Source organism: Furipterus horrens, unplaced genomic scaffold (assembly GCF_987537825.1).
Source record: "Furipterus horrens unplaced genomic scaffold, mFurHor1.1.pri manual_scaffold_3, whole genome shotgun sequence".
Taxonomy (NCBI): domain Eukaryota; kingdom Metazoa; phylum Chordata; class Mammalia; order Chiroptera; family Furipteridae; genus Furipterus; species Furipterus horrens.
This window is the reverse complement of record NW_028327173.1, coordinates 206,000,030-206,024,117: the sequence shown is the minus strand read 5'-3', so window position 1 is coordinate 206,024,117 and position 24,088 is coordinate 206,000,030. Positions and strand designations below refer to the sequence as shown.

Sequence of the window (24,088 nt, the reverse complement as noted above, 5' to 3'; positions counted from 1 at the left end):
AGAGTAAAAAGTAGCTGACAGGCGCACTTCAATAAAAATAGGTGAGGATGGAGAGAAGAGGCATCAAATTTTTTTTTCCACTGTACAACGTCTGCAGTGACGGCCTAACAGTGCGAGGCTCACGGCCTGGAGGCAAATCTTGGTCCGTGCAGAAGAGGGGGAAGGGTCACGGTGAGGATGGAAGGAGCGTACGCCCGCAACATCTCCAGGGCAGTGCCTGGCACAAAGGAAGCACGCGCAGTATACCAGCCATTTTCTCATACGACTGCCTCGCCCATTGGACTTGTTACCATGTTCAGGTGTTGACTTAAAACAAAGACCTCTTCATGTTAAATAAAAAGATACGCCGAGCAGAACTATTTGAAGGAACACATCAAGTCTGACCTCAAATCGGAGCAGAAACAGTACAGCGCTATTTCTGAGCTCGCTAAGCAGGGCAAGGCAGCTGGGAGCTAACGAGTGGTCTGGAAAATCTGGGGGGCGGGTGGGGGGGGGCTTGGCCAGGAAGGCGTCGCAGAGAGAAGCCAGGAGAAGGCTCGCCTCTCTGTGCTCCCAAACTGTCTGGGAGCCCCAGTGCTCTCTGCCGCTGTAGTATATCAGCATAATAAAGCACTTTTTTCTTTTACACACAGAAAATAAGTCTATACCCCTTCTGGAGAGCCTGGGCACGTCCTACAAAACTACTTGCAAGTGGAATTCAGGCAGCTACTGTACTGCTCGCATTATCTGCAGAGTAAGGCAAATGCTGGAGAGGCTTGCTTTCTGTTTTCAAGAAAAGAGAAACCACCAAGGTTCAGACTGGCCTCCAGAGTGTGGGAGCTTGGGGAGAGGTTTTGTTCTGAGCCAGACAGGGCAGGCGGCACCTCGCCCCAGGAGGTGGGGCCAGAACGAACCTTGTCGTAGAGGACAAAGTGTCCGGTGGGCCCAGAGTGGGACCTGCGCACTCCCCCCACTTAGCAGGATGCCCCAATCTCTGAATCTGCACCACGCCTCGGTTTCCTCATGGAGCTCGAATAGTGAGGTGCTGACCCTGCCTGGCTTCCTCCAGGGCCCTCCTCCTGGGAGACTGGACTCTGAGCCCCATTTCTCCTGCTTCCTGCTCAGGGTGGCACGGGCTGCAGAGGCTGGGTGGGGCAGAGAGACCCACAGAGGTGTGGAGCCAGAGAGAAGTCCCGTTGAAATACCAAGTCTACCACTCACTGCCAGCATGATCTTGGGGACCTTTCTTAACCTCACTGAGCCTGCTGGAGCTGTAGGTTTGCCAGGGACTTAGTCTGTAAAAGGCCGCTGGGTGGTGGATGCTGTGATAGGCAAGCACTGGGTGCTACAGGAGCCCAGGGATCTGGCAGCAGAGCCTACGGGGGGAGGGGCCCCATCAGGGGATAGGGTTACCTGAGGAGGTGACCCCTGAGCTAAGAGCTGAAGAGGCACAGAAGCAAGAAAGTCTTCCAGGCTCCATAAGCTACTGACCATTCCTTAAAAGGATGCTCGATCGTTGGGAAAATTTGGGTGATAATTCCCATTTGTAGAAATGTTGTGAGGTTTGACCCTGGGGCAGGGGCTGACCTCTGGGACCCCGTATTATGATGCCCTGAGAGCCACCCTGCCAAGCATGGCTATTTGGCTTGACTGCCCCACTGCCTGGGCTTCAGTTCATCTCATTCTACAACTGTCCATGCCCCTGCCCCCTACACCCACGCGCACAGGCGCACACCCACACACACCCACATGCACAGGCACATGCACACGCACAGGTGCACGCCCACATGCACACACACACACACAGGCACACACAACCGCACAGGCACACCCCCCACACAGGTACACACACCCACACGCACAGGCACATGCACAGGTGCGCACACACACACACAGGCACACCCACCCACATACACCGGCACACCCACCCACATACACAGGCACACCCACCCACATGCACAGGCACACATACACGCACAGGCACACACACACACAGGCGCACACACTCACATGCACAGATGCACACACACACACAGGTGCACCCACACACACCCACACGCACAGGCACATGCACAGGTGCACACACACACACACAGGCACACACACCCACATACACAGGCACACGCACCCACACACCCAGGCACACACACATGCATAGGTGCACACCCACACGTGCACACACAGGCACACACACACACATGCACAGGCACACACACACGCACAGGCGTGCACACACACACACACAGCATGCCCATGCACACACACAGAAGCATGAACACACATACATGCAGGTACACACACACACTCATGCTTTGCTGGAACCAAGCCTTTCAGACACTGCGTGAGACTGAGGTCTCACCACTCTGCCCACCACGCAGCCTGCATACAAATCTGGCTGTGTGGCCCCCGGCCTAGCGTCCCACCCATCCCGCTGGCTTGGGCTATACGTCCCCGCCATCTTGCCTTGAGCTCTCCTCCTGGGATAAGACACAGATCTGTCCTCCCCCGCTGGACGGTCCTCTTTATGGCTGACTGGACTCCTCCTCCAACGCACAGCTCGGAGGGCCTCCCAGGAACCCTTCCCTGAGTCTCGTTTGCTTTCAATGCTGGCTCCGTGCTCCCAGCACTTACGTGACTGGTGGCATCCGTCCCCATAGTCCGGAGGCGCTGCTGTCTTATCTGACGCCCAGTGTGGCTAGGGCCAGCCTCTTCGTCTCTGCCTGGGCTCCAGCCCGCTGCCAGCAGAGGGGAGGTCCTGGGCAGAGGTGTGGGTGTGGGTGTGGGTGGACAAGAAGCCCACTGAATGGGGACGCCACACAGCACCCATGCCACGCCACGAGCACCCTCTGAATGAGGACACTTTGAGTCCGGGGCCCCCGCCATCACTGCCATAAGTGCATCGAGATCTTCCCTGCACGAGCTGCCAGTCCTGTCTGAGGTTGCTGAGAAGCCAGCAGGCTCCTCTTTCAAGATCACTCGAAGCCCTACCGTGGCATGAAGACGAGCAGGTCAACTTGTGGAGGGCCTTGTTCTTTCGGGAAGGCCTCAGGGATTTCTAAAAATGTTTTTCCTAGCAATCTATAGATCCACAGCTCAGCACCTGCAGAAGGTCATGGGCTTGATTCCAAATCTGCTTCCTCAGTTAACTGGGGACAGTTTACACCAGTGATTTTCAGCTGGTGCACCGCAAGGATTTTTAAACCACGCAATACCTGACTATGTAGTCGGGGGCACGGACCTCCTTTCCCTTAGACTGTCACTTAAAAAAATGACAACCGCCAACCCAACAAGAGCCGCCCGATGTGAACGAATCAAAATTATACCTATTTTTTTGTCACGTCAGCAAAAAATACATTTTTTTGGTGTGCTGCAGAATTTTAGTAATTAGTTTATGAGTGCCATGAGATGACAAAGGTCAAAAATTGCTGGTTTACACCAAGAAAAACAACGTGTCATTGAGCATGACTGCGGCCAGTGGCCCCCAAACCCTGTCCCTGTTCACATCACGACACGACCCGCACGAAGCTGGAGCCTCTCCCCTGCTGCCCTGGGCCAATACACGCTGGGCTCCAACGGAGCATGACTTTGTCGCGTCCGTCTGCTTCCTTCGCTGGGTCCCCAACCCCTGGCACAGCGCGGCATGGAGTGTAACCGATGAGAGCTCATTAACAGGAACTGCACTGCCTCCTCTCCACGGAGAGAACTTCGGACCAAACGGCTTTTGTTTCACCAAAAGGAGACTTGGGGCAAAGAGGGGAGCTTTCTCCCTCTAATGCCCTCACTATTTCACGGGCCCTTTAGCCAGCAATCACAGCCACTAGCCCAGCTGGGGACCTCTCGGCACCGGCTCTTCCCTGTTCCTGAAATCTGCCCTTTCCCTGAGCTAAGGAGGCCGTGCACCCAAGTGTGGCAAATCGGCTTTCTACTTTGAACAGAGAGTCGTGAAGGTGTCTGTGTGCCAGGCATGGTGCCAGACCTGCCACATGCATCACGTCTGCAAGGCGTGCGGCACCTTGGGCCACTTAGCAGTGATGGCCCCTGCCCAGCAAGGCAGGGCACGGGCCCAGGAGTGAGCCACAGTCCAGCCCTGGGGGTGCCTCTTTGCCTGGGACGCAGTGCCAGGGCAAAGCTTTGCCCACTATGGGTGCCCAGCCCCTCCTCAGACCAGCGGCATCATAACGCAAAGCACGGGGGCCCAGGCGTCAGCATTTTCTAAATGCTCCGGGGAGAATACTCTCATCTGCAGCCGGGGTTGTGAAGGGCAGCACACAGCTCAGCCTCGGGCAGCAGCTCCTGACTTGCTTCCTTAACCGTCCGCTTGCTTTGCACCTGGCACTTTGCTGGTTGCTGGAGGAAACCGGTGGCCTTTTAGAAGCAGCCCCTCTCCTCGGGGAACATTTAAGCGGCTTCGGGAATCAGGGCCACACGCAGGGGGACAGGAGGTGAGGACAGACTGAACCCTCCGAACTGTGAGGAGTTAGCCGAGGATGGCCCCTTCCCTGCTGGCCCTGGGCCACTTTGAATTTTTCTTTGCAGGAAACTTTTCTTAAGGGCCAGACAGCCAGTATTTTCAGGTGTCCCATCCTTCCCAGGCTGCCTTCTGTGCTACAGCAGGACAGACTGCCCCTGCCCAAGCTCCCTGGCTGCCTCCTGCCCCTTCTACTTCCCCCTCTGGGCGGGAGGCCCCTAATGGAACTCCCCGGCGAGTCTCTGTTCCCACGTTGGTCCCACCTCGTGGGCCACAGTCCTGCAGCTGGACAGATCCAGAACAGAACTCTTCTTCCTGCTTTCCCTTCTAGTGTAGCAGGTTTTTACAGGGCGACATCCTCCTGGTCCAAACCCACGGCCCTTTCCTACAAGCTGTTCCCACTGGGGCCACATCATCACCCGGCCCTGCACGCAGCAGCAAGGCACCGTCCCTCACTGTGTGCTGCTCTGAAATCAGGTCCAGCCACCCGCTTCCGAACCACCTCCCAGATTCTAACCAGAGCTGGCCTTTCTTGAGGGCGTGGTTTTAAAGAATAGACGGGACCTCATCGACTCCCCCAGCAGCCCTGCAGGAAGCTTAGAAAGGGAAACATTTCACTCAAGAGAACCTCAGAGTCGCCAAGCGCCAGCCACGCGGGGACTGCATCTGCAGACACGTGGCCGCTCCCACGCACCTGGAACAGAGCGGGAGGGAAGGCAGAGGTGGCCCGAGGGCCCTGACCTGGAGATGTCTGCAACCTGGGTGGGAAAAGAACCAGGCCAGCTCGCGTGTTGAAGCTCCGTGCTAAACACAGCTGCCCCTGGATGGCCCGGAAGTCAGAAGGATACCCTGACCAAGCGATGCACCGGGCGCTGCCTGGAGCCCTGAGAAAGGATGTCACCGCCCGCCAGGGGCAGCCTGCTCCCCGGAACACGCCATGTGCCCAAGCGGCCACCCACTCGCTGTATTCAGGCATTGGCAGCGTCCCAAACAGATGCCACAGCAGCACAGCCTGTCCCCACGAGATCTAAGCTGCAGCAGCTGACTCCACACCCATCTTGGCAGAAGAACTGGAGGACAGAGAGGCCCACCGGGGGCACGGGCAAGGGACAGATGACACACAGAGCCTTCTGATCGAGGGCATGGCCCACCAGGGAGACGCCCCTCCCCCTGGCAGTCTCTCCGTGTAATGGGCAGACTTGTGGCCCCCCCCAAAAGTATGTTCCAGTCCTAACACCTGGACCTTGCCTTTCTTTGGATCTTTATAGATGTCGTAAGTTAAGATGAGGTCATAGTGGTTAGGGTGGCCCTAAGTCCAGTGACTGGTGTCCTTATCAGAGAAAGGGGAGGGAGATTTGGAGACAGAGACATGGAGGATGCACACGGGAAGAAGGCCGTGTGACAAGAGAGGCAGAGGCTGGGCTGATGCAGCCACAGGCCAAGGACCACCAAGGACTGCAAATACCACCAGGAACTAGGAAGAGGCCAGTGAAGATCCCACCCTAGAACCTTCAGAAGGAGAAGGACTCCGCTGGCCTTGGTTTTGAACTTCTGGCCTCCGGAGCACGTTTCTGTTGTTTTAAGCCACCCAGCTTGTGACACTGTTTCAGGGGCCTCATGGAACTAAGCAAGGACGACCCGTGACAGCGGAGTGAAGACCAGAATCCCCCCCGCCACCCCTTCCGCATGGGTCGTGTATAACAGGGCTGCGAACTTGGTATAAAATTGTTGGGGTTAGAATTTGGCGGTAGAGAGATCCTGGTTCCCACTCCTGTTCTACCCAGGTGACCCTGGATGTGGTCCCGACGCAGCCTGGGCCTCTTCCTCACCTGTCCTTTCAGGCCATTAAGCTCTGCCCCCTCCCCAGAGTTGCCACTCTGTGCCCGTGAAATGGCTTTATAAACACAGCTCTACACAGGAATCGGTCTTGTGGAAGAGAGTGAGGATTACTCTAAAAGCCAATGGTTTTCTCCAAGAACAAATCTACCAAGTCCAGGTCACCCTCTAGGCCACTCCAGGGGTGGTGGGTATCACTGGTGTAGCCGGCAGCTTCCAGAGCGGATGGATGCACGTTCAGAAATCAGTCAAGGTGACAATAGCACCGGCCAAACGTTCACTCTGTTTAAGTGTTGTCAGCACAGATTTCTCATTTGCAAATATCAGTTCAACCCTCCCACTGTCAGCAGAGCGATCTTTCTAAACCTTGACGGGGCCACATCGCAGCCCTGCACCCCAACCTTGCCTGGCTCCCCACATGCTCCCACTTTTCCGCCCAGGCCTCGGGGTCTGTTCCCACACTGGAGCGTCTCCTTCCCTCCGCTGGCCAGTACCTCCCTTCCTGTGCCTCAAGACCTACGTCAATTGTATGGGGGAAATTTCCCGAGTCCCTCCCTTTATGGGCTGACGAGCTCATACGTCCTGCCCTTAGCCCACTCATACCACGGCCTTGCCTCTGCCACAGGTGGGGCTGCCACCCATCTCCCTCAGCAGAAAGGACCCTCTTTTAGGAGTCAGTAACCTGGAATGAATGCCACTCCTCCCCTTGTCCTCTGTGCCACCTCGGACAGGGCACAAGGGTCACCTCCAGTTCACAAGGTGGGGCCGGAACAGCGGCCTCTAGGAGTCTGGGCGTTAAATCGTTGGCTTAGAGCCCAGCTCTGCCTCTGCTGGGGTGCTGGGATTACCGTTAAGGGACCTGCTGGCTCTGCCATGCCCCTGGGACCCCAATGTGTGCCCACAGCCCGGGTCCCGGGTCAAGTCACTGACTAAAGTCTTAGTTGTCTTTGGCAAAGTGAAAAACTCAAGAGCAATACACCTTGATGGGTTCATTAATTAACTTAATTAAATGAAGTATTTAAACACAACTTATTTTTGACAATTCTGATATCTGGGTCTTCCTAGTGTTCTATTATTTATAACTGATGGTGGTAGCAGAGGGAAGATTAAAATTTGGCACTCTCCCACCAATTCCTCAATCACACAAGCTTCCCCACCTGCGTGCATCAAAAGACCGGCAGCCCCAGCCCTAAAGCTTGAGACAGTGTGCAGGTGAGGTGTGCTGAAGGTGCTAGTTCTTTCTTCCAGCCCTGAAGGCCCTTCTTGGGGACCATCCCAATTCTAGTCAATGAGAGGCAGTCTCCCTTTCATGGGACCCCACCCACCTTCCCAGCCACAGCCCAGAGGGCCTCCCCCCCAGGCCAGGCCACTCCGCTTGGCTCCCGGGAATCTAGGCCCCTGAGGAGATGGAGTGATGTCACCCAGTTGTAGGGCCAAGGCTGCCATTCCGGGGCACCCAATACCTGGCTGTGTGCTCGGAGGAGTGGGGAGAGAGAGCCCAAGCTGAGAGATGGGGTCAGGGGGTGAGTACCCCATGGTGAGACCCGGGGCACCAGAGAGGAAGGGAGACGCCTTGGCAACCATTGCTCTGTCCTGAAGCCAGACTGCCCTCGCTCTGGTCGTCACGGAATGCTGAATCTCCCACTGCTCATCCACATGTCGGTTTCTTCTGCCTTTCTGCCTCTCTGAGTTCCATGAGGACAGAGACTGGTTGGGGGGAACGGGGGGCGGGTCTGGCTGGCACAGAGCAATAGATCCATAAAAAGTTTCTAGACGGATGAGAGAACGGTTATAAGCTGGCCGGGGCAGGGAGTCTGATTCTTGCCACCCCAGTTCCAATCAAGGGGCAGAACCTCAGGCGGCAGCTCACGAGAGGCTGCTCATTCAGGGGAACAAGAAGTGAGGACCTTCCAGGGCTCTGTTTCCAGAGATGAGGCAGAGGCCAGACAGGGCTGACTGCTATGGAGGAGTCTCTGCTGAGGTCTCTTATTCAAGACAGCCCCCCACCCCCCGGAAGGCCCAGGAGGGAGAGGCAGCCCCGGGGAACGAGCAGCAGCATTTGGCTGCAGTGTCCATATGACTCAGGGGATGGAGACCTGCCCTGGGGGTTCAGTCCAGGAGAGGAAGGGGGCCTGCAAAGCGGGGGCCAGAATAAAGAGGGAAGCAGTGTGGGGGAGGAGAGGGAAGGAGAGGAAAGGGAGATGGGGCGGGGAGCAGTGGAAGCAGGGAGGGACGGGGAAGGCAGGCCTGGCATCCCCATTTTTGGCAGCAGGCACAATGCCTATGGCCCACGAAAATGTTTCTTCTATAATCAGAAGGGAGGAAAAAAGAACGTTTACTTAGAATTTTTTTTAATCCCCTCTTGAGGACATGCTTATTGATTTTAGAGTGAGGGGAAGGGAGGGAGAGAGAGGGAGAGAAACATTGACGTGAGAAAGAAGCCTTGATCAGTTATCTCTCGTAAGCACCTGGACCGGGGACCGAACCTGCAACCCAGACATGTGCCCCGACTGGGAATCGAACCCACAAAGTTTTATGTCACAGGACGACGCTCTAACCACCTAAGCTATGCCGGCCGGGGCAGAGGAGAGTTTTACATACTTTGTTTTTAATGGAGGAAGAGGTCCATAGAGGTGAAGAGCCTAGGGCCCCAGAAAGCAAGACTGTGGCCCCGGTGAAGGGAAGGGAGGCGAGGGGAGTGGTGGGCAGGGGAGCAGGGGGTGGCTCCATGGGGGGTCTGCATCCCAGGCTCTTGGAACTAGACAAAGGTCTTAGACGCTTCCCTGCTTCTTCGGGGAGGACGGCCGGCAGGTGGATGAGCAGGGCCGCGGGTGTTTACGGAGCTCCCGTTTCTGCCGTGCACGGGAGTCAGTGTTTAAAAATGTCGGACGGGGATAGGCCAAGCTCAGGACCTGACCGCCCAGGTCACATCCCGCTCTGCTGCCTACCAATGTGTCCCCGGTGCAATCACCTACGCTCTCCGTGGTGGCTTGAAACGTGCCCCAAATTCTTTGACGCGCCTTCCACCCACACTGGCTCCCCTGCGGGTGGCCTTAGTGACTTGCTTCTGTGGAACAAAATATACCAGAAGTGCCTAGGGCTCCAGAAAGCAAGGCTGTGGCCCTGGGGAAGGGAGGGGACCATGCAGAGGGACTAGAGGCGCCCCGGCTGTGCCGGCCCCTCCTGCCCCCAGGCTGTGTGTGTGCTCCCAGCCCAGGTGCCAGACATGGGAGTGGGAAAGCCTTCCAGATGATTCCAGCCAGTCCCTGCAACCTCACGTGAGGCCTCCCGCAAGGACAACCTAGCTGAGCCCAGGCAGCCCCTGCACTTGGGAGCAAAATAAATGATGACTAGTGTTTGAAGCCACAATTTGGAGGTGTTTTATATGCAGCAATAAATACTCTGTGCCTCAGCTTCCACGTCTGTAAAATGGGAATAGTGACAGTCACTTCTTTATCAAGCTGTTGCCCAGATCAAATGAACTCGTCCATGGCAAGTACTTCTTTAGCTCAGGGTCTCCACCCAGAGGAAGCACCAAGTATCTAAAAGCTACAGTTACCGTAATCATAATTGTCCAAGAATCACAGTGAGTTAGATGCTCCATCGTTTGACCTCAAGGACAGCTTCAAATAAAACAACACGCCCCCTGGAAGCGCTGTGATAACCCCCAAAATTGCCTGGAGCAACTGCCTCTCTAGCCTGGGAGGTGCTAGGGTTTCTGAGCAGAAAACCAAGAGGGACTGGGGTTAGACGCACAAAATGCCTTCACAAGCATCACTGCGGGCACCTCCACATTTTCCAAAACGTTTAGCATCTCACCCCATGCAGGTCCTTTGTATAGTCTGTCCTTCTCGTTCATTAAAATAAGGGTAAATAAGGTGGGGGAACCTGTGAAATATGCCAGCAGGCTGATTAATTCTGTCCCAAACCGCAATCACACAGGAGACTCTGAAGACGCCTTATCAAATACAGATGTTTACCAAGTCGTGGAGTAATAACCTGGGAAAGTGTGTCAACAATTCTTATGCGTCACGCAGGGCTGTGGCAGACACATTTTATGAATTGGAGCTGTACTTATATATCTGCTTAATAAACCCTTGAAAGTTTTACTGTTTTGAAGTCAGCCAGCAGGACTGCCAGCGGCTTCTCATGCACCTGCGAGAACCCCCTTAAAAAGGCAAAAATACAGCCAGAGAGCCAGGTCTCTCCAGGCGCTGGGCTGGGTCTCCTTCCACAGGCTACGCTTGCTGAGCTGCTAAGAGGTCTGGGGCACCTGTGCTAAGCCGGCTCTGTCCATGGTGCTCAGGGCCACCCGAGAGAAGACAGACACCAATGCTGATGCCACAAGGTAGTCTGGGCTAAATTCCAGGTACATACAAGGAGCTCTGACAGCCAAGACAGCAGACTTTCCTGGGACAACGGATGGGACTTCCCATGATACCCAGGCTCCAAACAGAGACCTCAGCCTCATTTTTCTCCACGTCTAAACCTGGAGAACTGTTCTGATTTGCTCTGATGCCATTCTCCCCTTGCATTAAACAGCCACATAAGCTTCAGCAATCAAATAAATGACAAAAAGGCCAGAGAGCTCATGCCCAGGGAGTTATGTCCAGCCCCCTCCAACTCTGGTGTCCCAGGGCCCTGGCTCTGGGGCTGGCTTCCAAGAGGAAAGACCATGGAACAAGGAGAAAGCCACATCCTCTGTGCCTGCTTGGTGGCAAGGTGGTGTGAGTACAAACTGTCCAATTCCAGGTGGACTTCTGCCAACATGGCATGGGCCAGCCTCAGAGATCATGACCGGCTCCAGAATGATTTGATGTCCCCGCTCAGCTGCTAGCCCACCATGTGACCTTGGGTGGGTCATTTAGCCTCGTCGGGCCTCCGTTTGGTGACCTATAAGAGGGGCCAGGGAGGGAGTGGAGCTGCATTTGCTCCGGCCCAGTGCTGGCGCAGTGAACCCTCCAGCAGGGAGCAGCTCTCCAAACTGCCCAGGTTTTGCCCTTGGCATGATTTGGCAGTCAGCCTGACAGTCGAGGACGGAGGTGGCATAACCACTAGTAACCCCTGGGACAATCTTCCCCATGTCCCATGTGCCCTGCCAGCTCTGCAGAAGTCACCCATCCTGCCGAGCACGCTGATTTCAAAGCAAGCGGTCACAGACAGGCACACGTGTTGGCTCCTGACTCTGACCCCTTTTTCCTGCCTGTGAAGCCAAGCTGCTGGGGGCAGCTCAGGAAAGCCGGCCGGCAAATGCATGCTCTGGATTTTCTCAGCTGTGGATGTAGGTCTGAGAGCATTGTTTTTAGGCCAGGAACAGCCTACATGCATTTGCAGAGGCGCAGGGAGACCCACGGCTCGGTGAATCAAGCTGGGACACTGCCCACTCCATTTCCTGTTGGCCGGAGTCCACGATGGCTGGGCAACAAGTGCCACAGCCAGCGGCCACCTCGCTTCCCCTCGCAGCCCCGCGGGTTCAGTGCAGCTGGGGTCCGGGCAGCCGCTCAGTAGATACAGGCAAGCGGGACCAGGGAGATCGGAGGAACGGCGCCTGCAGGTCACTCCCAGACAGCCAGGTTCACGCCTGCCTAGTACGTCTTCTTGGACATTTTACACGTCTTCACTCTGATACAGACGTCACAGGAGACCACGAAACGGGGCCAATCTTTTAAAAACCCAGACCCTCACTCAAACACCTCCCACGGCTCCCCATCCCCTGTAAGACATGAAACACTCTTTAACTTGACGTTTTAGACCCACTCCCGTCAGGGCAGGGCTGTTGCAATGCCACCGTTACAATGCCACCTGCTCCCCGTCCCCAGCGGTCCAGGCTCTATACCTTCGCTCATACCTCCCCTCGCCTGACAGATTCCTTACTCATCTCTCAGCGCTCACGTCAGGTGCCCCCAGTCTGCCCCGTCCAAGCCCACCTCTCCCCCCTCTGCCTTCTCCGGGCGCGTCAGCTACCCTCATTAGCCGCAGGGAGTTACATAACACGTTCCTTGGACTGTCCGAGTCCACTGAAGAGAGCAGGGAACATCACGTTTACCTTCACCCTCTGCCCCACCTGCCTGCCTCTCAGTAGGGCTGGATCGCGGTGTCCACCACAGGCACGTGCACGAAGACAGGCACCGAGCGGGACGATGTTCCTCCCGTAAGATTCCAGGAGAAGCGCCTGCCATGGGCAGGACCCAGAGGGTGTGAAGTCTTCACAGGCTTTCTCGCGCTCATGTGCTGTGGGGCAGGCTGGCCTCAAACAAGCGCTGTGCAGTACCCTCCTACCCCGTCTGCCAAACTCCCCTCTAACGCACTCACTGGCCTCGGAGGTAAATCTTATGAGATGGTCCCTCTCTCCTTCCGACTCACCATGAGATCCGAGGTTCTAAGTGCAGTTTGCTTAACCCAGGCCACAGGGGAGCCACTCCTGGGGTGGTAAAGGCTGGAGAACCACTGTCCAGGCCCAGCGGTCCCATTTGCATGAAAGGGAGAGCTGGCGTCAGATGTGAACCAAGCAGCCTCTCCAGAGCTGTCGCGACTCCCGTGGATCGAGGGGCCTGGAGCAATGAATGCCTGGTGCTCTGCAAACATTTGTGGAGGAAGCGAAGGGAGGAGGGGTGGCCTGGCCATTGGGACCAACAGCAGCTGAGGAACCGTGATGCCCAAGGCATGGGGCGGGGTGGGGGGAGGTTCAGTCTGCTTCTAGAAACCTCCTCCGAGATTTCCAGACCCACGTTGACAATCCAGTCCAGGGATGAGTCACCCAGAGTTAAAGGGCTGCTCTTGAAATGACTCGTACTGTGGTGCAGGGCCTGGGAGCTGAGATTTGCCCCAGTGAGCTTAAGAGCATCGTCTGCTTCCGTCTGCCCAGGTTGTCCAAGCAGCAGTGGGACAGAAAACGGCAGCTCCTTGGGCTGCTCTCCATCCTCTGAGCAGCCTGCTCGGTCAGTCCCCATGTCCCCAGAGTGAATGCCTGGCAGTGGCGTGGGTTTTAGGGATGGTACAGAGGCCAGAAGGAGACAAGCAAGGGGCAGGCAGTAAGACGGTGGGACGGTGGTCAGACCCAGGCTCGATTGTGCAGGGCCTGGGGTCCTTCTGGAAGTCCCTGGCCATTGTTCTTCGGGGTTCAGGGAGCTCCAGTGGGCTTCGAGCAGAGGGGCATCGCTATCCTTTGGAGGGCTCCCCTCGGGGCCCACTGGAAAGCAAAGGGGAAGCAGAAAGAGAGGAGGGAGGCAAAGGTGGCCTGCTTGTGGGCGGAGGTGCAGAGGGCCCAGCATGGGAAGGGGCCCCCCTCTGAGTATTTCGGAGCAGAAAGGGGCATTCTTAGCTACCTGTGAGAATTAGTGGTTCTTGAATTTCAAAGATGAGAGTCACCTCGAAGGAGGTTAGAAACACAGATTCTAGGCCCCCACCCCCGGAGGTTCTCATTCAAGAGGGCCACGACAGGACCCAGGGACGTGTATTTCAGTGAGTAAGCTCCCTGGGCGCTTTCTCAGAAGTCCTCAGATTATCCTTGTGGAAAACACTGCAGTGGCCCAGTCTTTGCACTTGACAGCCAGGGAGACCAGGGAGGGCCGGGTGGGGCAGCAGCTTGTCCCCAGGTACCCAGGTGAGAGGACAGAGAAGGCACAGTGACAAACGGGGCCCCTGGCTCCCCACCCCCCACCAGCTTCCTGTCCCACTGCAACAGCCCAGTGCTCCAGTTTCTGAACAGACCTCTAAGGACAGGGGGTCATGTCTCACGTCTACAGGAACAGGAGCAGTGTGTGGACACAGAGCAGCTAGTAGGGGCCCCCTCCACAGATACCCGGAATTACCTTCTGGAGGGCAGGCCCCTTGTCGTATAGGCCTCCCCTGCTGGGTGAGTGTTCTGGGAACCCATCTGCATCAGTGCGCCAGCTGGTGGTGTTGTGAGAGGCTGCGCTTGGCTTCAGCGAATTTTTTTTGAAGACTTTCTACACGTTTGCCCATTTCATGATGGGTGATTTACGAGCACACCTGCCCACACCACGCTGAGCGTTCAGCAGTTTCTGACCAAAAATGGCAAGACCCCCCATGCCCCTTCATTCACCCGATCTCGCCCCGAGTGACTTTTTTGTTTGTTTCCCCGCCCCAGATGAGAAAAGTCCTCCAAGGGAAACGTTTTGCCTGTGTAACAGAGGTGAAGTAGAAAATGGCAGAAGCACTAAAAGGCATCCAAATCAATGAGTTCAAAAACTGTTCTGAGAAGTGGAAAAAGCACCTTCATAGGTGTATGGCATCAAATGGAGAGTGTTTGGAAGGTGACCGAAGTTTAAACATGTAAGAATCCATATGCAATTTTTTAAAAATAAATTCCAGGGTTTGGGGGGTTCCCCCTCGTGCCTTTTGTCTGCCAGTGCAGCCCCGACGCCCAGAGGTGCCTACGACAGAACCAGTGGCCCGCACGTTTTCACTGAGCTGCTGACAACCACCACCCGCTGACAGGACAGCGGGGGCGGGTCCCGGGGATGAGACAGGGCCGGGGGAGGCACGTTCCTAGGGGAGGAGTTGGCCCCCCACCTGCACGGGGAGACAGAGCAGCTCTGAAGCTCCGCAGGGATGCGCCGGAGAAGAAGGTCTAAGCACAAGCCGCCCTCAAGTGGAAGCAACACCAGCATCTCCAGGGAATTTTCGGACCGAGCCAGTGTTGACCTTGTCAGGAAAATCCATCGAGGCAGGTCTCAACACTCCCTTTAGAAAGCACATGTGTTTTTCCACGCCTGCCTCCCGTACGGAGAACTCAGGATGCGGGCTCCTGTGTCCACATCTGGGTCTTCGTATTGCAAAGCCGGGCTACTTTTAATGAAGTATTCAACAGAGCCCTCTCAGCAAATTAACAGGAGCCGCGCGCGTTCATAAATCATTTGGACATTATGCTCTTAAGACATTTTCACTTTACTTAAAAATATAAGTCTTGCTGGTATTGTTCGTTAAAAGATGATTGTCATTATCATCGCCCTTCTGTATCAAAGGAATCAGTCACGCTCAGGGACAAAGTGGACTTGAACGGTCTATCTGTAGCAGAATGAAGCGGTGTGTAGTTCGGGGTCTGAGACCATGGTGACATATATAGGCTAACAACCTGAGATGATGGGGAAAACGAGAGCCCTGGGTACTCCCTGTCTGCTCTTCTGCTCCAGACGTTAAATGAGGCACGCATGCAGCTCGCCACAGATTATTAAGAAACTGAACAGACCGGGGACCCATCAACCCTCTGAAACACTGCCGTCTGACCTTGCGATTCCGGCCTCAGTAACGCTCGTCTGCGGAAGCACTTAGCTTCGCAGACTCCGAGATCTGCCACGCTTAGTCCACCAGGAGGGCTTGTAAAGGTGTGACCTTTGAACCCCATGTCCACAGTCACGTACACATGTCAGAAACCACATAGGAAGACTACAGAAACATCTACTGTTCTGCAATTCTTGACATGGGAAACATGTTAAATCATTTCTCCTTTCTGTGTCCAAGTAACTGTTCATAGTGATCACAAACCAGGGGCCATGCCTTCCTTGCCCTCTTGCCTCTACCACCCACCCCCAGGCCTCTCTATGGCTATTTTGTCATTTTCTGCTATTCAGTAGCCATATGTACTAGAAATCTGGCCCAGGGCCGAAGCGACGGGGCATCTACCCTCTCGCGCCCGGGGGTAAAAGACTCCGACAACATGGGTTCCACTGGGGACATGCAAAGTTACTTCTGATTCACCAAATCAAAAAAATGGAGCTGGCTGCTGGGATGTTTTGGTATTTTTAGAGAGGAGAGATGAATCACAGTTGAGTTTTCCAACTCATTCTGTCCGCTTTTCCTCGTTAATCACCTACCATAAAACTTGAAGCTCTTGGCAGACAAGCGATTTAGTAATCTAAGACAGGTGTGTGTGGGGGCGGGGCGGGGGCAAGACAGGTGGGGGGGTCGTGTTTGTTAAGACATCGCTCCTGTGTCATGGGCAAGGCCAGCGTCAGGGCTGGCAGGGACTTAAAACTGCCAGAGAAGAAAACCAGCTTGAGTGTCATTACCAGAACATAAGGACGAGGGATTCTGGTGACGTCCCTTTACTGTCTGTAACGTGTGTGCCACAGATGGAATTTTAGAACCTCCTGTCCTGGGTTCCAGGTGTGCGGGCCTATCAGCGAAGATCAGCAGCCGCGGTGCACACGGCATGTTTGATAGGACGGCGTCTCCATTCGGGGGCCTAAAACGTTCTTCAAAACCTACATTTTCTAAGTCCCGAAAATTCTGAAAAGCTGTAGGTGTGCCTTCAAGTTCTTAAATATGTTCTTCTTAGTTCCTTCTCTAGGTTGCTGTATTGGGGACAACAGCATGCTCTTTTCAAAGCCTTCTGTTATGTAACTTTGATTCTGTGGCTCTTTTTGGGACGTTCAGGGTAGTGACACATTCTAGAACATTCCACATGCCAGCTCATCATCACTTCCCACAGAAGTGACACAGGATATAAAAGAGTTATTACAGCTTCTCCCCAAGCACTACCAATATCTGCCCTTTGGGGATAACAGTTGACTTCTTTCTGAATATCTTTGGAATCTAATACAACTGACATAGAATTAAGAGAAATCCAATGTCCTAACCGAGAGCCCGCTGGATTCAGAAGTCTCCTGCGTCAAATTTGTGTGTTTCCTCTGGATGCCATGGTGTCACGTGGAAATTCAGGAGGAAGGCCACGCTGGTTGTCAGGCACATTGCAGCGGCAGGTGGAAACGAGGTGCCGTGGGGTGATTCAAACCCCAGCAGAGTGCATTTGACATGGTGTCTGAGCAACACATTTCCACTCTCTGAGCCCGGGTTCCTCATCTGGGACAGGGGGTTAATGATCTGCACTCGGCAGAGTCGTGGGGACAAAATGTTTAAGGACTGGAGATTGCCTTCTCCACCGTTTCCTCTCTGCCCTCCGCATCGGACACAGACTGCAGCTTCGCTAGGAAGCCTCCCGGGCTACTTCAGCGTCACCAGCAGCCTGACGGAGAACCCAGCAAAGACACCACTGCCAAGTCTACAAACTTCTCACCGTGTCTCAGCGTCAGCGGAGCTCAAGCCTCTAATTAAAGTACTTTCCATTTTCAAAACAACTGCAAACAGTAATTACATACTTCCCCTCCTTACCTTCCAGGAACAGCCTGAGACGGAGGCAAGAACTCCAAGTCCCCTGGCCCTCGAGCTCCATGGCGAGAACGTCACATTCCTCCTGCCCCATTGACCCGCATTACATAATGGCTCCTTCAGCTCCTGCGGCTCCTGCCATCTGGACCCTAGAGGGTCACCGCTCATCCGAGCCCTCTCAGACGTGTGCCCGGGCCTTCCCCTGACGGGGCAGCTGGCATAATCGATCGCCTTTCAGAGGAAAGTTCTACAGTCACACTTCCAGAGTCTCCACTTACGATAATAAGTAGCGTCTTTGATAGTGACCTGTTTCTTACTGTTTATATGGATGTCTAATTGAAAATGTTATGTAACCTTAAAGTACAGAGCATTCTGGAGCTATTAATAACCAGCTGCACCCAAATTCTGAGGACTTTCTGAGCTTACGGTTAGAGGCGGTCACCTGGTACTAATTTACACACATGCATGTAGACACAGAGATACACATAAACCTACATACACATTGCATATATGTAAATTGAGACCTGCAGAATGGGAATAACTTGTCCTAGGTCTCAAAGCCAAGGAGCATCAGAGTTGGGAATAAATGCCAGGTTTTCTGGGCTCTGGAGGATGCCATTTTCCTCTCCAGCCCCCCAGGTTCCTGCATACACCCCTAACATCGCACGAATGTCCCCACACTCAAACTGGGTTCTCCCAGCACTGGGCGTATCAGCTCCTATCAAAAGAGTTTACAATCTAGACTACCAAGTCAGAAATGGGAGGCAATGTCTCGTCATTCATTTGTGATGCGTACCCCTCCTGTTCTCCCCAAAGAAACCAAAGGCCCCTAAAATGCGCTTTAACACGAGGCCCTTGTCTGTGTGGTGTGGAAGAGCTCAGCTTTTGAGATCTTCAAGGAGAGAAGTGGGTTTAAGGCAAAGCAATATTGAAAAGGACTAATTCTTGATTGCACATCTTTATGCCAGGGTAGGGGGGAGAGAGTCAATGGAACAGAACTGATGAATTATACACTAACTATCAGGAACAAGAGTGAGGTTTTACTGTGCAATCTGGTTTCGGGTATCAGTAGTTTGATACATGGCATAAAAGCCATCCTTTTGAAAGTAATGTAATGAAGATTGTTTCTCTGTATTCATTTTTATTCAAAACCTCACCAGTGCATTGGGAGGAACCGAGACACACAACCCTGGGAGATTAATGCGGCCACACAAGATGCATTACTTGCCATTTGCGGACCCCACGAGCTTGTCAAAAATGAAAGCTTTGCTCTGGGTTTGCGAATTTCAGTCACAAAGCCTGCTGGGAGCTTAGTTTCTGAGAAGAAGGTGAGAGATATCCATTTCATTTGGGACCCAGTAACACTTTAAAAGATTCATTAATCCACATCTTTAAAAGACCCATGACAGCCCCATTAAGGGCCCACGGGTCAAGTTGATGAATTTCACTGTTACCAACAGGCGAAGACTAAGTCAGGGTGTAAACATCCCGTGGCCCACCTTTCTTGTCACAGTCCCTCTGTCCCTGCTTCAGCAGCCTTCACCTGTCATTAATAGAACCAGCAAACAATGGAGCGTGGAGAGTCTAAAACTCACTATTTACAGACCTTAATTGTGTAAGCTGAGGGTTTACCTGTTCAGCTGTGATAAATTCTTTCTTGGAGGGCCAGGCAGGCTCACAAGCTTGTAGCTTCCTGGCCGGCTGTACTTCTAACTGATGCATTGCATTTCAGCAGTTCTTAGGGGGCAATGTCATCTCTCCGAATGAAATGTCTAACCTAGTCCGGAACCCCAATCTGGCACCTGGGGACATTTTATAGCCACATGCTTATTATGCCCAGTAACTAAGCCCCAGAGCCCTCCTCTGGGCAGAACCTGCATCTTGCAGCTCTCTTCCCACCACGTCCTCCTCTTGGGAATCAACAACCTATTCAGTGCAGAGCTAGTCGTTCCAATGTACGTCTGATCCGCTCACACGCCCAAGCTCAGGGCCGTAATCCGTGCTTCTCCCGCCTGCAGGATCGTTTCACTGGAGGCGTCTGAGCATCCAGTCCAACTCTGCTCCTTCTACTAGCAAAAAACTGAGGCCCCTTACTGCGAAGAGACTTTCTCACACTGACACCACCAGTGTACAAGTTGTGCAAACAACCGAGCCCAATGCTTGGTGACTCAACCGATTAGACAGGCCACTCACACCAGGACCAAACAATTCTGCGTGGCTTCCCCCTTCAGGACCGACCTAAATGCACTTAGCAAACAGTTAAAAGCTGCAAGCCAGAGAACTGGGGGCAAGCAGAAGGCCTCCACCTACACCAACACCCCCTCCTCTTTCCTTCTGGGTTGTGTGGGGGCCTGCTGGCAGGGCGGGGTGTTAAATGGGAACCAAGATGAAATTTCCAACGGGGTCAACTCCTGCCCAGTGGCCACCTTGGATCAGCCCCTGCGCCTGTTAAGTAACCGTCTCCGAGACTTATACAACCAGGGGCAGGGAGCCTTGATTAGCTCTCAGCCCATGGGAAGGCTTAGGACGCAGTTCTAAGGCTGAGCATGTGTACCGTGTGGAAGGAGCACACGGGAGGAACCAAACACTGCCTTTGCCATCCTACAGGAGGCCTGGGAGAAAGAGATCCTGGGAGAGACAGCACACAGAGAAACATATTCTCCTCCCATCAAAACACATGTAGCCTTGAACTTACACCCCCCCTTAGGTAGGGATCAGCAGACGCATGAGGGAAGGATGGACAAAGAATCCATGCTACCAGCAATTGAGTTCACCTCAGCAGACACCCGCTGCACAAGTATTTTCACACACACACACACACACACACACACACGATGAATCCAGAAAGAAGCAGTTAGTGAAAGAAATGGGACAGGTGTGTTCGTTACAAAGCAATAGGGTTGGAGAAGTAGAAAGAGTGCCCTGTCTTCCAGTCCTGGTCTCCCACCTCCTGGCCTTGTGACCTTGATTAAGTCATTCAACCAACTTCCCTGCACCTCAGTTTCCAGATCTGAGCCATGGAAGGACACCTACTTCCTCGAGTCGCTGTGAGGAACACTATGCAGCAGGGCCTGCACCCCGGATACATGGCCACTAGATATGAGTCGTCCCCACCCCACCCCACCCCATACATGCACACAAATGAGTCTGAACCCAGGATGCACATATCCTTATCCAGACCGAACAGGTAAACCTCTGCCTGCATGCCAAGCCCGCATCTGCCTCCGGATGGCGGAGGAAAGCACTAGAGCCAGAAGGTGCCCAGGCAGTTCAGCCTCCAGACAGGGTTTGGGGAACTGGGGCTCAATCGGAAGCCCCGCAGGCTTCCAGGCTCTGGGTGGGAGCCGGGCAGGGAGCTCGGAGGCGGCCTCCAGGCCAGGAGAAGGGGCTTTGTTCCCGAGGCGGAGGGCCTGGCTTACCGAGCAGCGCATCCGGAGGCGAGCGGGGGCTGCGCGGGGCACGCAGCAGAGCCACAGCCCGGCCCCGGCCCGGGGCGCCGGAGCCGGAGGAAGGCGAGGAGGAGGAGGAGGAGGAAGAGGAGGCTGCGGCCGGCTCCTGCCTCATTCTCCCGGGCAGTGTCGACCCGCAGGCTGTCGCCGGCTGGGGCTGGCCGCCGGGCGCGGGACCCCGTTCGCGCTGTTCATGTCCCGGTCCGCCTCTGGCGAGCTGCGCGCGAAACCGGGTGGTCTCCGGGCGGCGCCCCGGGGCTCCTCATGCCCCGCGCGGGGGCTCGGCGGGAGGACCTCGGGGAGGCAGCGCGGAGGGAAAGAGACAGAGAGATCGTGAGAGCGCGGAGAGCTGCGCCCCGCGGGGTCCGGGGACGCTGGGCGCCCAGCAGGACCGCACCGCCCCACCCACAGCGCCGCTGCGCCCGGCGCCGCGCGCCCAGTAGGGCGTCCAGCCCCACAAACTTTAGCACATGGCCGGTCCCGCGGCGGCGGTGGCGGGAGCTGCCCGGCTCCTCGAGTGCCCCCTGCTCCCGCCCCACCACAGCCCTGGCCGCAGAGCACAGCTTACCGGCCGCGACGGCTACCGCGGCGATGGGGCGCCCACCGGGTCTCGCGCAGAGAAGTGCGCACCGCTGGGGAAGAGGGAGGGGGCCGGCGGCGTCGGGGTCTCGCCAGGGAGGGGCACCCCGGCGGCGACAGCAGGGGTTGAATGCCAGCCGAGATCTGCAGTCCCTGAGGGAGGAGGGTCCGTGCGCCCCCCGCGCCGCGCTAACGCCGCGCGCGCGGGCTTCCCCAGCCCCGGGTCTGCGGAGCCAGCCGGTTACCTAGCTACTCGCTCAGGGGAGCCCACGCTGACGCGCGCGACTAGCGGGGCTGCGGCAACAAGGGGAGAGGAAGAGGAGCTTCGGGGCGGGGAGGGCAGGAGGCTGCGGCCCGAGCTCCTCCCACCACTGCCTCCTCGGCTCTGGGGAGGGGGCCCGGGGAAGACGTGGCCTCAGTCTGGAGCGTGGGTGGGTGGGGGAGGCGGCTGTGGGGAGGCACGGAAATGCCCCTCCCCCATCACTGTGGCTGCAGCAGCAGGTGGTGGCGATATGGCCCGTGGAGGCCCGGTGCCCAGAGGCACGGAGATGGGCCCGGCCTGGGCGGGAGCGCGGAGAAGGTGGCTGTGGATGCGTGGGTGTGTGTAACACGCTCCCACCCACGTGGCGTACATGGGGACCTGAGGACGCGGGTGAGGGGGGAGCCTCCTCTGTCCTCCAGCCTCCCTCCCTCCTTCCTGCACATTTTGCTCCTGCTCTGACTGTCTCTCTTCATCATGGAAGCTCAGGTCGCTCAGCTCCCTGCTCTGAGCTTCTCCTGCCTTCCTGAGAATGGAAGGAAGACCTCTGCGGTGGGAGCAGCTGTGCTCTGATCAGCCCCTCCCCCGAAACCCCCACCTCCATCGTCCTGGCTGTGCCTACCCATGGGGGCCCCTATAACCTGCTTCCAGGAGCCATCCTGTTTCTGCTTTTGGGGCCTCTCAGATCAGAATTCAGATCTGCACCCTTCCAGTTGCCTGCGGTACATAGAATGTTCCTTAAATCACTTGACACCTTCAGTAAAACAGAGTATTTGTCCCCAAAGCTTCTAGCTAGCTAAGCGCTAGCATATGTGGCACACCATGCATGTGACCATGGCTTTGCTGTGTGAGGCCTGAAGCCTGTCTCCTGATCACCTGGGACCTTGCCAAGTCAGTGGGGCAAAGTGGGTGGACATTCCTCATAGCAGGTGGTGACCACTGCTCTTACCTAGGAGCAAGGTAACCTGCCCCCATCCACTGGGTCCCTCAAAGCAGAACTGGGTCCAGAACCAGGCCTCCTGGTTCTCAGGCTCCCACACCCCACCTCTGCCCCCCTCTACAAGAGCTGGGTGCAGAGACCCCACTCCCCCACTCCTCAGAAGACCCCCCATCCCTGCTACAGAGTAGGAATAGCCTGTCTCCTCTTGCTCAGGACCAAGCCCGCACCCCTCTTTTTTCTTCCTCTCTGTTATGAATGTGGGGAGAAGCAGAAGACAGACCCAACAAGAAGAAGGGGGATCATGCCTTCTCTAGAACACCCACGCTTTTTGGGGTGGGTCTCCACAGGGCTAATCTTGGATTTGGGTGTTTCAGTAACAGGACAAATTCTCCAATTTTCATCATATTTTTGAGAGGCCAGTGATTTCTATTGAAAAATCCAGCAGACCCACCCAAATAGAAACCTGTTTCTTAGGGAAACTGAGGCCCCAAAACAGCACTTTTCTTAGAAAAATACTTTGCACCCCAGCCCAGGTTCAAGATTTGAGATCCAACATTTTCCAGCAAAATGGGGAGCCAACCCTCTGAATTTCCCAGCCCATTTTCATGGCCGTGGCGGCCAGGCAGCTGGCCCACCGAAGAACTGCTTCCTGGTGCCGCACTGGCAGGTCTCCCTTTCTTCAGCCCAGACTTCCCAACATGCAGGTGTAACTGAACACCAAACTGAAGCCAAGAACGCAGTGCTTACACTAAACAGAATCTCGGAGCTTGCGTTCCATCCCCACCAGGACCCGGGCCCCACTATTCCAGGAGACAAGGCCGCCTGTGGGGAGACATGATGTGACTGCTTAAGCGTCTCATTCCCAGCTCACAAAGGTTTGGAAATGCCGACTTGTGCCATGTCCAAAGCCCGCAAGTTCATCCTGTGCTGTGGGTGGGTGGGTTGGGGGCAAGAGGGCATCAGGTACATTGCATTGTCAGCCTCGCGCTTTTCTTGGTAGGGGTGGGGAGTGCGTGACCACCATGGGATTAAGGAAACCTGTGAATCGCCAGGGGCATGTATTTCCAGGATGTCCATCTGCAAAGCAGTGGAGGAACATCTCCCCACATTGGTCAGGAGCATCCACTGGATCCTCCTAGGGACCTTTATGGAGGGCTTCATCCGGCTGGGAACGCCAGGTAATAAGGGTTTCATCCAAGAGCTCATTGTAACTTCCCCAAAGCCTGTAAGGCAGCGTCATTATCCTTTCTTAGAGAGTTGCCTTGTCAGGGAGTGAGGTACCCTGCATTCCTCCAAGTCACAGAGCTGGCAAGTGATGGACCTGGGAGTTGCAACCTGGTCTCCCTGACCCCAAAGCCCCTCTTTGTAACTGTTGCTCTGTTCTGTCTGCTGGGATAAAGCCAAATGGAGACAATAGTAACAGAGAAAGTGCCTACCTGACATTTAGG

General features: G+C 55.3%; 1 protein-coding gene across 1 annotated transcript in view; it reads right to left on the bottom strand.

Annotated features, from left to right (window-relative positions):
- TUNAR (transmembrane neural differentiation associated intracellular calcium regulator) overlaps positions 1-20,907 on the bottom strand; it is a 38,154-nt gene extending 17,247 nt beyond the window's left edge. The window contains exon 1 of the mRNA XM_090272142.1: positions 20,833-20,907. Coding sequence (XP_090128268.1) covers positions 20,833-20,844 — 12 coding nt within the window. The 5' untranslated portion in view covers positions 20,845-20,907. The remainder of the gene's footprint in view (positions 1-20,832) is intronic.
- Positions 20,908-24,088: the final 3,181 nt, after the last annotated feature.